The 14,205-nt window shown below is 38.0% G+C and overlaps 1 protein-coding gene across 2 annotated transcripts in view; it reads right to left on the bottom strand.

Moving 5' to 3' along the window:
- Window positions 1–13,432, bottom strand: part of C6 (complement C6) — a 75,262-nt gene extending 61,830 nt beyond the window's left edge. Inside the window, exons 1-4 of one of the 2 annotated variants that reach the window (XM_008760747.4) lie at window positions 13,262–13,432; window positions 7,315–7,498; window positions 5,625–5,781; window positions 4,239–4,383 (exon numbers count right to left, since the gene is read on the bottom strand). In XM_008760747.4, coding sequence (XP_008758969.2) covers window positions 4,239–4,383; window positions 5,625–5,781; window positions 7,315–7,457 — 445 coding nt within the window. In that variant the 5' untranslated portion in view covers window positions 7,458–7,498; window positions 13,262–13,432. The remainder of the gene's footprint in view (window positions 1–4,238; window positions 4,384–5,624; window positions 5,782–7,314; window positions 7,499–13,261) is intronic. The other variant, NM_176074.4, reaches the window with a different exon arrangement.
- Window positions 13,433–14,205: the final 773 nt, after the last annotated feature.

The raw sequence follows: 14,205 nt of genomic DNA, 5'->3' as shown, positions 1-14,205 counted from the left end.
TTTTTCTTCAAAGAGAATTTTAAAATTATATTACAGTGAGCTTTCTGTAGAGATATTGGTCTGAAGATAGCGATTGGTAACAGGTTCAGAATTTTGTTTTGATTTCTATGGCATTCTACATATGGCATTTTAAGACAAAAATCTACTTTGGAATCTACTTGTGCAAACAATACATCTCCAAATCTTTAAAAGTTTATCTTGTGTAAAAGAAGCCAGACACCTTCCTTTCATCTCATATGCTTCTTACTGAAGAATACCAGCTTGAGAAGTTATGATCAGTGGTTCCCTCACAGTGTGTACCAACTAATTAGACTAAATAAATGCTTGACAGTGGGACTTGTGTATTTGCTGAATTTAATTTGTTACTACAAAGACTCGTGAAAGCACTTACTTTCACATCTTTTGGTTAATAAATAATTTCCATGTAGAAGGTAGGGTATACTCAAAATTAATTGCCTTCTTTTGATTATTCAAGATCTTATCTTGTGTTTAGACAGCTATTATCTTCATGGCTATGAACATTACAATCATACAGTACTAAAACATGGGTTTGGATCTCTGTCAGTTTTAAGATATAGACCAAAAGAGTTTACTTTTAGGAAATTGTACTTCCTAATGTTACGTATAAAGTTTTGTTTTTATGTACTTTTAATCTTCTTTTTGGTAAAGAAGAGAACAGAACAGGTTATTTAACTTTAAACAGAGGGGAGTGCCATTTTAACTTATGATATTTTTAAAAAATACTATTCTTGGTACTAACATATTGAAGAAGAATCCAGTTTTGTGTAGTGTTTCCTTTTAGAGAGGTGTTCTATTTTCTTAGATAGCTCTAAGGATACTCATGGAGCACACGGTTATTTGGCAGGCTTTGATACTTCTAGACATTGAAAGAGACCTGCCCACAAGTGCTGAGATGAAAGAAACAAGGTATCTTTTGAGTAGTGTTTAGTAATAGGGGACAAGGATTACATAGGTAAGGTGGGACACAGCTGAGAATGACTGTAGGCAATATCAATTCAATGGAATAAGAAGCAGGAAGGAGGTGATGTTATAATCCATGAATGTAGCCTATACCAAAGTGGGGAGTGGGAAGTTGAACAGCAGTTTGAATGTTGCAGAATTTATTAAGGTCAGTGCATACATATGCAATAGTCTTCCTTATCTGTGGGGGACAATTCATAAGACAGTCCCAAGTCTAAGTCTTCAGGGAGCACAGAGCCCTGTAATTCATATCTTAAGCACCCATCATATTCTTTGTCCCAAACTCTTGTAGTTTGAGATGTGATACTTATGCTAGTCTAGTTTATAGTTCCTTCTTTACAAGTGCGTGGACACTAGCTCCTTTCCTACCTGTGTCCACAGCATACTGTTTTCTTATGTGCCTTAAGTCAAGGACTTTTGCCTGGATGCTGCATGCTCCTCTTTGGCTCACGTGAATTGCTACCACCCCAACCCTTGTACTCTGGAACCACTCATAAGTAAAATAAGGTTCGTGAACAGCTGTGCTGCTACAGCTGACTGGTGCAGTGATCTTATTACTGGCACAACAGGCAAGTAGTGTGTGTGGTGGATATGGTATACAGAGAGGCGATCAGTATCCTGGGAAGGACATGGTGGGGTGACACATGGTTTCCTTGTTCTACTCTGACATAGAACTTAAAAGATAAAATTATTTCCGGGCTCTTTTTTTAATATATCGGACTGTAGCTGACTATGAGTGACTAATCACAAAATTGAAATTGTGGATAAAACTGACTGCTAGTTGGAGCCATGTGGTCATATACACCTTTGTTTTTAAGTTAGACTGACTGTGTTATTGTGATTGCATATTATTTTTATAAACTCCTGAGGGACACGTTAATTTTTTATTCAATGTTTAAAATTAGAGCCCTGAGAGATAAACTGGCATAATGTATTACAACTAATCTCATGATAAGGCTCAAAATTCCAGACAAATATTAAAATGATATTGTAGCCTTGAGGATTCGGAGAAGATTGGAAGGTAAATATGAAGGAGTAACGCAAGACAGTCTGTTTGGAACAGGATAATGGCTTTGTTAGGTCAGGGACCAAGTATCATCTCAAATCAAGCAAACAATGTCCATCCAAGCAGTCTTACTCCTCTTCATAGTAGGTGGTTTTTGAAATGCACAGTAACATACCATTTTCAATGGAAAATTTATCAACCAAAATAGGCATTGAATCACTCAATCTGTAAAGATGGCAACTGCATTGTTGCCAGGGATGTATCAGTTGGTAGCTGGGGCTGGACCATGGAGACATTGAGGGCCGAGGTGTTTCCGGAAGCACAGAGCTCAGGGACACAACTTATCAACAATTACTGACATTGTGATATTTTGGATGTTTTAACTTTTAATTTTATTGCAGAACTTAATTAGCTTTTATTGGAGGGGTGATGGCATAGCAGCCACAGGGGATGGGGTTGAGGTTCAAGAGACCGGAAGACAATTTATAGGATTTGGTTCTCTTTCTATTATGTGACTCTCAAGGAATGAACTCTGGTTGCTCATCAGCATGCTGAACCATCTTGTCCTTCCAGTCTTTAAACAGTGGCTGTGGACATAACGCTGTTGACCTGGATTCCGGCAGCTGCAGTTGCAGATTTGCCTGAAATTAGCCACAGTGTATTAATTCTCACTACGTGCCTCTAACGCTTTTGTAGGCTCATGAACATTTTATCTACGGTGACCTCTTCTATAACCCATTTCATGTCGTTCACTATAAGAACTGCATTTAAAAGCTGTAATAGCTGCACTTCGATTGCAAACTTTGATTTTTAAGATTTTGGATGTAATGTTCAAGTCTGGATTATTCTCAGCCATTCCATCAAGATTTTTATTATCCTTTCTCTTACGTTAATTCATGATGTGACCTTATCATGGAGGTACAAGGTGTATCTCCGAACCCAACACTTACCCTCATTTTCTAGGTCAGGAAAACCCTGACACTAACCTTTTCATCTGCATTTAGAAGTTGGCGGAGATGAAGGTCAAGAGCGATGTGTGAGAAAGGAAGAATTTTAGTTCTAAGGTCTTAAGTCAATTATCTGTGAAATTTAAAACTTGCTACTTACTATTTAAAAGTTGCTAGTACAGAGAAGCGATGTGGGGTTTATCTATCTGAAATTTCTTTTTTATAACTACAAATTGGTTATTTATGTTAAAGTTCAAAGAACTATGGCTCATATGCTGAAATTGACCTGCATTCATTTTTGTAAATATGATTCACTGGAACATGTCCTTGCTTATATATATAAGGCTTGCTGGTATAAGGTCATATATTTATGTAGGAGGGTTGACAGTTGGCTGATAGCAAGATAGACCAGGTGACTGGAAAGCTAAAATTGTCCATTTTGATGTTTGTTGAAGCCTTTGTAGAAATTATATTTCAATTGTTTGAAGTGGTAGGATCCAGGAATGAAGAAGAGTACCTGTGATTAAACGATTTAAGATTTGACTCTATTCTAATGTAACTTAAATATAAGTTCTTACAGATATCAGCATACATTATACTTGAATGTTGATAACATTTAAACCAATATGATTTCTAATTAGTGTGGTATTGGGAGTAGCTTTTGGGGACCAGTTATGAAAATTTATTTACAGTTCACTAGACATAATATCTCATCAGTCTTGTTCCAACAAAAAAAATCTGCCACTTCTTATTTAACCTAGTTTTCTGGTTATTTATTTATTTATTTATTTATTTATTTATTTATTTATTTAATTTAGTGTGTTTGTGTTTGCTATGCGAACACAAGGAGACCAGAGCAACTCTCAGCAGTCAGTTCTCTCTGTCATAGGAGCGCTTGGAGTTAAATTCATGTTATCAGGCTGAGTGAAAGCTACTTTATCCATGGAGCCATTTTTCTGGCCCCCATTTCATCACTTCCTTTGGATAAGTCTCATTATAGATTTGTGTGTACTAATGTCTACTTGTTATAAAATCTGCTGCCGTCTTTTCCTTTGTTCTCCTCTTTCCCTTTCCACCCCTATAACCAAGGAAAGCTTTGAACACTACTACTTAAGCAAATGCGTCAGGTAACTCGTCAAGATTATTATGTCTTGAAAGCTAATTTCACACCTAGTGCTTTGCTAATTTGTAACCTAACAACAGTCCCCCTCATGCTTACAATGGGAAAAGGACTTTTTTCCCTGAGATTTTCCTGGCAGTCAGTATTTTTAGTGAAGACTGAATATTTTAGCAGAATATATTACCACTGTCACAGAGGAATTTATTCTTGCAATCAGTCTCTTCAATTTTGCAGAGCTCAGATGGGACACATGGTTGAAAGGTCACCAGGGGCTCTGTGCATGGTTGTCCCCCAAACTGACTTGGGCGCAGAACAGATCTAACTTTAACCTGAAAGAGAAGTAGAGGTGAGTGAATAATTTCAAAGCAAGGCCAATGTCAAAGTAAAAATCCATTCCAGGATGTCCTTGTCAGTCCTAATTGTAATCTTTCCCAGGGTGACAGTACCTGGACTGTACTAATATTTTCCCTCAATTTCATTCTAGTATGTATATTTAGTAAATCAGCACTTGGCATGCCTCAATTTCCCAAAGTGAAAAATGAGAAGGCTTCTCCTTATGCTGAAATCATAACAATTCTAAATTACACCAACGGTAAATTCAAAAGTGTTTACTGAGGGTCTCCTGTGTTCAGGCAATAAAATAGCCTTTTTATATCTCTGACAGTGTCAAGTGATAAATGGAAAAGGATCTTGAGATTCTTTTGCATAAGAAAGTCACTATGGAAACTGATTTGACATATTCTCCACACTTTGACACAATTTGGTAAGGAGGAAGATGGAGAGTGAGGGTAGAAATATGACAGAATTAGCCAGTGCTGACTTAAATTGCAGGAAAGCTCCAGTTCAAAATATAGTAGTAATTAATGGTACATTCTTGGTTAAAATACTTAGCCCTCTAGGAGCTGGAAGACACACTGTGCATAAACGTAAACTAGGATGTGGTTTGCAAGATTTACTTAAGGGAACCAGCACAGTTCTCAGTTTGCCTTTCACAAATGAAGTTTCATTTTCCTCTCTAATGTGTAGCTGTTGGGAACACGGGACTGACTGAAGTTAATGTCCGTCACGTGATATGGCCTTTACCGGAATGACTATGTACTGGGTAAATATTGCAGTGGAGAGAGATAAACAAGTTGAGGGATTTTCTCATGAGTAGACAGAGTTTAGAGGAAAAACAGAGTCAGGGTTTTGACTCATTTCCCTTATTTCTGTTTTGTTTTAAGCACTGGATGAAAGTAGAAAATTTTAGCATTTACTTTTGCTTTCAGAAGTGTCAGAAGGCAGAGTCAGTGGAGTTCAGATATGGATAAGTGTGTTAGGATCTGAGGTGACTTTCCTTTTGGTGTTCATATGTCCAAAATTAATAAAGAAGGAGCCCTATCACCATCACCACCAGTGAAGCTGTCACTGTCACCACCATGACTGTCACTACTAAACATGATTTTCCTCTAATGAAAATTAAGGCAGTTTATTTTCAGAAATTCAGCAAATCTCTGATATTGAATCTACCATGGGAGACTGGCACTGACTTGGGATTCAGATTATCTGGGTGTGCCTGTGGATCACGTACCTGTTTTCTAATACAAGGGTCACAGTCTGACCATGTTCCATAGTCTCCTAGGACACAGTTGATGGGACATGTCTCCACGTTGCACTGTCTGGTCTCCTGCTTGGTACAGAGCTGATCGCATGAGTTATCCCGATAGTAATCGTTCACTACGATTTGTCTGTAATGGTGAGAAAATGCTACTCAGAGTCAGTGTTTTCACAGTGCCTTCATATCAATAAAAAATAATATGTGGCATTACCTACCAAGAGTAAAAATATAACATTATCAGAGAAATCAAGAAGGGTGGTGCATGCATAGTCTGTACAACTTAAGAGAGCTCAAGACCATAATGAAAATGGGAGTTCAAAGTGGAGAATTTCAAGACAGTGATGGCAGTTGAGAGCTATGGAAGGACTCTTGAAGAATGGAGTCTCTTCTCATACTTCATGATATTTCAAATCAATTGGTAAGTTTAATGGGCTATAGAAAACTACTTTTTAAAAATAATTCTCTAAAAGAAGTATAATAGTAAAAATGTAAAATATGCTTTTTTTTCCTTAGGTCATGTTGTAAAAGTAACTTATTCACTTGATGTAATTATCTTGGAGGTTTACTGATGAATAAGTTCACCCTTTCTAGTTTTTTCTGAGCTTTGGCTGACTAGTTCAACTCAGTTGTTCTGGCCTAAAACTCCTCCCCAAGTGAATTGATTTAATGTGGCTTTTCTCAGTTCCTCACTGAATTGCTCTGCTTGGCCTCAAACTAATTCTGGTCATTTTTTTCTAATCTTCTAGCTTCTTCTTATTCTTCAACTGCCTCTGCTGACCTGACCTGAACTGCAGGAGCTCATAAATGAACTCAACTACACTGGACTGCACACTGCACTGCCTCCTAACTGCCCGACTCTCTGTGACACTCTTCAATAGCTTCTCTATTCTGTGTTGTTCTCATGAGAGATGGACATATCCTATCTCTGACTCATTCTGTCAAATCCTTCTCTGATTGGTCACTTTGTCTGCCCCTCAATTAGACACTACTTTCAAGCATGGCTGCTTCCTTCTACAAACTAATTTTACCTTAAAGGTGTACTAAGGGTGTGTCTGTATTCCAGCCAGAGGGATTAAAGGTGTGTGAGCTGTCTGCATTCCATCAAGATCACACAGTCTTTGGCTGTGATCCCTTTCCAGAACAGTCATGTCCAGAACAGTTTTCTGCATCATGTGAGCAAATCAAGGGCACAGAAAAATCTAACAGATACAAGCAAGATGTGTAGGTGAGGAGTCTGAATTGTAAAATGACTGGATTATTAAATATTTGCAAGTAAGCACAATTTTCTTGCCACATTAACTGTGCCAACAATCAAGCAAGTAGCTAGCAGTGCCGTTCAGTTGAGGTCCAGTTCCGCTCTGTTTAATGACTACAAATTTCTGTATAATTAACTCACTAACTGTAGGAGTTATGTGATGTAAGGAAAAAAAGCTAAACTTACTGTGCAGTCTCTTAATCATTTTTATGAAGCCCTTTAATTTTGCAGAAAGAACAAAAGTAGACACTTCATTTCAACTTTATGTGAAATAGAACTCAAATTCTGTCAGATATACTAAATTGTTGGTTGATATATAATTGTTCTTCAATGCATAGTACGATCTATTTGATATTACTTATCCCATCTTTGAGATTCTTCAGAATATTACGAATATTTCATACCCACCTCTGTCTGCTCTGGGTTCCAGAATTGCAGGACTTAGAACAGCTGGACCAGTGAGTCCATGGGTAGTGGTCACAGAAACAGGCTTCACTCTTGTCAATCAGTATGATCAGCAAAATGAAACACAAGGGGAGATGTCTGGTCATGCTTCCACAGGACCTTTTCCCAGGCCCTGAAATAGAGTGGCCTGATAGATAAATAATGAGAATTACAGATTCATGTGATTAAAGAAAACATTTTCATTGCTCTAGGTTTCATGGGGCAAGTTAACACATAAATTTATATGTGAATTCATGTAAGCATAATTTTTAAAAAGATTTGAAGGCTAAAGATTAACAGAGTGATAACCTTCATTATATTATAATAACTAGTAATAGTAAACAAGACAAATTATGTAGTATGTATTTGGAAGACATTTAGTTCATCAAATTATTGAAAATTTTATAATATGTTTCTCGGAATAGCCACCCATTTTATGCTGTGCTACTTTGGGTACATTCACTTTTCTATGCTTTCTAGAGACTGGGGGAGCAGTCTAGGCTACTCTTTAGGAAGTACTAAAGGGATTTTACTGCCTTTGTCCTTCATAGATAGTTCATAGAAAGTTAGAGCTGTGATATGTCTTAGAGACTTCTAGGATAAGAATAGAATAGATAGTTATTGGTGGGGGAGGAGGGGAGATAGCAACAGGAGGATCAAACAGAGAGGGGAAGGGATGGGGGCAAGGGAAGGATTATGGAGAGGAAAAACTAAGGGCGAGTTGAGAAGTCATGTGGAAACCAAATGCAGGAGACTCTTCCTGAAATGTATAAATGGATGAAGGTGATGTAAATTAAATTGCCCGATAATGGGGAGGGAGGGCAACAGAAGCCCAAATAGACATCTCTCATCACCAAACGAAACTTCCAGAATGTGAAAAGTGTTCTATCTAATTGAGTTGTTGGCTAAAGGGGTCCGATAGGAAACCCTAAACAACCCAGGCCGTTGCCGAGGCGAGGCTACTGGTGACTTTCCACAAAATGCCCAAAATGAAGCAGTACTGCTGCAGACAGCACTTACACATTCACTGAGCATGGAGAACTTGAGCTAGCGCCTAGAGCCTTCACTCCTAAGGACTAGCATTCATGATACTGAAAGGTTACTCTGCAGGCTACCAAAGAAGAAACATGAACACCAACATAGCTATTAAACTTTGATCTACAAAATTGACCAGACTACAAGGTACACTAGTAAAACAGTGGCTCAAAACTTGTGGGAGAAATCAACCAAAATATGATTTGAGTTAAGGCCTTTCCATGAGATGGAGCCCATACCTAACACTGCTGAATGGCCAAGCGTCTGAGAGAAATGTAGCAATAAATGAGTCCTAAGGAAATTCTGCGCTAGTCACAGCAGCATCTCTTGTTCTTCTTTTGGTTTTGTACCTGTGTGTTTTGTCATATTTTAATTAATTAATTAATTAGTTAATTAATTAATTCCATTTCATTATTATTCCAAAGGTGACTGTTTTCTAAAGGAAAACAGAAAGGGTGTGGATCTGAATGGGAGAGGAGGCAGGAACTGGAACGGGTAGAGGAAAAGGAAATCTAGATAAACAATCTATTTTCAATAAAAGAAAAAGTAGGGGAAAAATGAGAGCGAAAGAAGCCATATTCTCTACATCACTGACGGTGAAGTTCAAGGATGTACAACTGAGGTAGCATGACAAGAGCTCATTCAAAACTCTTGACTCTTGAATGAAGTGCACCCTTTGCTAACTTTCTAGCAACACTTATTATCAGATTACTGGAGCATTGGGATTTGCAGAGTTCTACTACCCTGAGTACCAGAAAGTTTTACATGACTAATACTTGAATAAAAATCAGGATGAGTGTGTTCTCTAGGTGTGTTGTTGGGCCTTGAGTATCTGGGAGTTATTTATAAAGTCACCACTACTTACTGACATTCGTAAGTTGATATTACATGTTCTAATAATGCATTCAATATCTATACAATGCTCTTGAAACTAATATGGTAACTTTCACTTAAAACAAAAAATGACATTCACTTATCTTCTCTATGCCTCAGTTTATTTATCTCTAAAATAATAGTTTAACTTGTTATACGTCAATAAGAATATATGAACACACCCTACATATATTTGCATGCACAGGCTCTAAATATGTACAGCAGCAGAAGTCAAGTGATTCTGCTTAGCTTTTTCAAGACATAATGCACTTCAATGATCTTTCCTGTTAATAGGGAAATATTTATGTCCTTAATTTTCATTTTGTTTTCTGGTGCTATAAATTCAACCAAAGGCTTTATGCATGTTAAACAAATATTTTACCACTGTCTATGTCTCCAGACCTCTTTTGGCATGGTATTTAGAGATAAAGTCTTACCAAGTCACCCGTTCTAGACTTGAACCCATTTAACAATAGCTCAGACTGCTCCGGAACAGACGATCCTCTACCTTCAGACTTCTTATGGCTAGAATTACAGGCTCGGGCCACAATGCTGGCCACTTCTTTTTGTTGTTGCTGGCTGCATAGTTTTATGCACTAATTGCATTTAACAATTATGATCATTGTGGAAATTCCGTATAATCAATTGGTGTAACTCTGTAATTAGGTGTTAGTACACTTTAGATGCATATCCGTGAAGATAGCGAGTATGGTCCTAGCAAACGTACAAGTTTTTTTTTTTTTTTTTTTTTTTTTATTAACTTGAGTATTTCTTATATACATTTCAAGTGTTATTCCCTTTCCCGGTTTCCGGGCAAACATCCCCCTCCCCCCTCCCCTTCCTTATGGGTGTTCCCCTCCCAACCCTCCCCCCATTGCCACCCTCCCCCCATAGTCTAGTTCACTGGGGGTTCAGTCTTAGCAGGACCCAGGGCTTCCCCTTCCACTGGTGCTCTTACTAGGATATTCATTGCTACCTATGGGGTCAGAGTCCAGGGTCAGTCCATGTATAGTATTTAGGTAGTGGCTTAGTCCCTGGAAGCTCTGGTTGCTTGACATTGTTGTACTTTTGGGGTCTCGAGCCCCTTCAAGCTCTTCCAGTTCTTTCTCTGATTCCTTCAACGGGGGACCTATTCTCAGTTCAGTGGTTTGCTGCTGGCATTCGCCTCTGTATTTGCTGTATTCTGGCTGTGTCTCTCAGGAGCGATCTACATCCGGCTCCTGTCGGTCTGCACTTCTTTGCTTCATCCATCTTGTCTAATTGGGTGGCTGTATATGTATGGGCCACATGTGGGGCAGGCTCTGAATGGGTGTTCCTTCAGTCTCTGTTTTAATCTTTGCCTCTCCCTTCCCTGCCAAGGGTATTCTTTTTCCTCATTTAAAGAAGGAGTGAAGCATTCACATTTTGATCATCCGTCTTGAGTTTCGTTTGTTCTAGGGATCTAGGGTAATTCAAGCATTTGGGCTAATAGCCACTTATCAATGAGTGCATACCATGTATAGTCTTTCTGTGATTGGGTTAGCTCCTCAGGATGATATTTTCCAGTTCCATCCATTTGCCTATGAATTTCATAAACTTGTTGTTTTTGATAGCTGAGTAATATTCCATTGTGTAGATGTACCACATTTTCTGTATCCATTCCTCTGTTGAAGGGCATCTGGGTTCTTTCCATTTTCTGGCTATTATAAATAAGGCTGCGATGAACATAGTGGAGCACGTGTCTCTTTTATATGTTGAGGCATCTTTTGGGTATATGCCCAAGAGAAGTATAGCTGGATCCTCAGGCAGTTCAATGTCCAATTTTCTGAGGAACCTCCAGACTGATTTCCGGAATGGTTTTACCAGTCTGCAATCCCACCAACAATGGAGGAGTGCAAACGTACAAGTTTTAATATTGCCCAATTATCATACTGAATTATAGTTCTTTTAACTGTCTCAGAAGCTTATTTTCTGATTATATTTTAATGTAATGAGCTTACATTTCTTAGTTGTGATAAAAGGTTATGTCAGCAACGATAACACAAGACAATAGATTTTATTTTAAGCCAAGGGAAGGTATCAGAATTCTTTCTCCAATGGACTCAGAAATGAGGACTTTCTTGTTAAACTCTTTTTCCTTATCTGACAGATCAGAGGAAAGGGCTAGAATAAAAGCAAACAGATCTACTGCCACATGTTGAATAACCCTTCAATGTAAATGACAATCTACCTGCATTTGTATACCTGCTGCTTGGCTGGGAACATGATACAAAGAAATGGAAGCCACCGTCACTGTCTGCAAAGGATAGGCAGGTGTTGACAATCTTATTCATGCTTTTGGTCTAGTCTTTTTTAATCCAACTCAAAAGTTTCTGTAGCCCTAGTCTATTTTGATAGTAAAATAGGATCTTCTTTACAGACCACTCAATTTGCCTATTCACTGTTGCTTCCTGGTAAGAAATCATTTTTTTTTTTTTTTTTTGCCTCAGCATCTTAACAGCACAGGGATGAGAGAGTTCAGAGAAAATCTGGGTGGTTATCCCTGTAAATGCTGCAAATCTTAAATAGTCATTCTTGGCAGATTTGTACACCTTCTAGAATCTTCCTACACATATTAGAAAGAAAACAAACTCTTAATTTTATATACTTAGTATGAGAATGATCGGAACAAGTGGCAATGTGTCCCATTATCAGGCTTCAGTTCTTAGCAAATACCATCTGCTTTGATTTGTAGATGCTTGAAATCAGAGGTGGATTTTCTTCAGAATTATCATCAAAATTTCTAAAACAAAGCTTTAATATAAAATATTCTGATCTGTTATTTGGTCATAACTCTGCTAGGTGAAATTTGGACAACAATATAAAAAAGACGATGACTCCAAACTTATTTGATGATGTTAGTAACAGAGGTGGCTATCAACTTCTCCCTTTGTAACACTTTTGCTTTTATGGAAACTTATTGAGTTTGGGTGTTGATTAGTGGCACAGCATTTGACTACTTGACTGGCATGTATGTACCCGGTCCTGGGTGTGTTTCCCAAGCACTAAGATAAGTAAATTAGGGGCAAAAGGATGATTTTATGTTAAAAGAGGAATTTTCACTCAAACAAAGAGAACTATTTCTTTAATTTATTGTTATCATCCCTCAACATATATTTGCTGATTCTCAATTTGTTAAAAATACTTTAAGGGTAGCTAATAGTCAATGCAAATATTTGACTCACTGGCATGTATTTTTATGGAAATGTCAATTAGGAAAGGTCAGTAGGATTGGTTGGAGAGAGAGAGAGAAAGAGAAAGAGGGGGAAAGGGAGGGGGAGGGAGGGAGGGAAAGAAAGAGAGAGAGAGAGAGAGAGAGAGAGAGAGAGAGAGAGAAAGACTTGTTGAGAAACAACTTCTAATCTGGGGTCACGATAGAAGAGCAGCTGTTTTTGCAGTTTTCTGGTAATTGCTATCCCCTCTTGACCTCTCCAGAAGTCAGCAGTCTTGCTGAACCATTGAAGATGGCTTTGTGAGAATTAGAGAATCCTGGTTAAGAACCAGTTCATGGTACTCCGTCACCTTTGGGTACACATTACTCACATAAAATATATCTGCAGGGCAGTTCAGTGCATTTGACCTGACAGATCTCAGCAGATGCTACAGTTTATCCTTGGCCATTCATCTTTTTGCAAACTTCTTGAACCTCTCATTGCTCCCATTTTTTTTCTATGGGTGCTGCAGAGGCTCTAAAAGAGATATTTACCACTGCTAATTGTAGGCTGGGAGTCCACACATAGCTAGCCTTGGCTGAAGAGTGTGTTTGCTCTTCCGTTTACTGCAGTTTAACTCACAAGTGACTCAAAGTCTACAAATGTTGTTTTTAGACTTAAGCATAATTGGTATTTCTTAGTTCAAAAGAAAGACAAAGAAATACTGATAGTCTGAGGGATGTACTTTCATTCCTGTCATGGAGAGTCTTTTGGACACATAATCTACAATTTTGAAGTATAAGAATCGAAATAGAAATCATTAGGTCACTTACCTTTAAAGCGATCTAGCTATGTCCAGGAACCTAAGCTGAATGGCCATAGAAACAAAAGGCACACACGTTAAGAAGCAATTTGTGTGGTACTCCCAGAGAGCCCTTCTTTATACTACTGGGCAACACAAGATGGTGTAGTCCGAAAGCCCTAACAGTGACCTAAACTGTTGACAGAATAAACGTTGTGTCGAAACTCTGACTTTTGAAATATTTAGCTTAGATAAGCAGAAACCCTGAAATTCTAAGCATAGCAGTTTCTATGGTATTGAATTATTTTTCAGTGATTTCCACATTCAGGGTTGTTGCAAAAGCTCTTGCTGCTGCAAGGAGTCTTTGGAAAGTAGGTGTGGTTCTACTTTTCTTGCGGAGTGAGGCATTACTCTAGAGATGAGGGTGAAGTGCTTGTATAACGTTGTGCATAGGTCTTCTCAGTGTACAATGGATTTAAGTGCTCTGTAAGGCATATATGGACATTAGCTCCCGAGCAAACAATGTACTAGGAAGCTAACTTTCTGAGGTGCTTCAGCAAGCATAAGGTTTCAAAAGTATTGACAGGGGTCTGAGAATCAACATCACATAAAATGCTCTGTATTTTTATAATGTGTTGGTAATTGATTAATAAGAAAACATGTGAGTGTAAGGGAAGAGCATGAAAGCAAAGGAAATTAAGAATTAAAATAAACAGTTATTTTTTTCCCAGAGAATACTTATTCAGTTGGAAACCATTTTTTTCCCTCTCCCAATGACAATAGATTCAAAGTCAAGTGATTCTGACAAGAAAACCCCAAATCAAAGACAATCAATAGTGGAAACCCTTCCACATGTCGTGTATCCACATGCCACCTGATCATTATTGCAGACAAATATTGTAAGTTCTCATTAGGGAAAATACTAATCATTCAACTTCCCAAGCCCAGTGAATTAGTTAGTCAGTATGGGAGTAG

The sequence above is a fragment of the Rattus norvegicus genome, chromosome 2, assembly GCF_036323735.1.
Source record: "Rattus norvegicus strain BN/NHsdMcwi chromosome 2, GRCr8, whole genome shotgun sequence".
NCBI lineage: Eukaryota > Metazoa > Chordata > Mammalia > Rodentia > Muridae > Rattus > Rattus norvegicus.
Note: the sequence above shows the minus strand (reverse complement) of the source record. Positions and strands in the feature narration are given on the sequence as shown.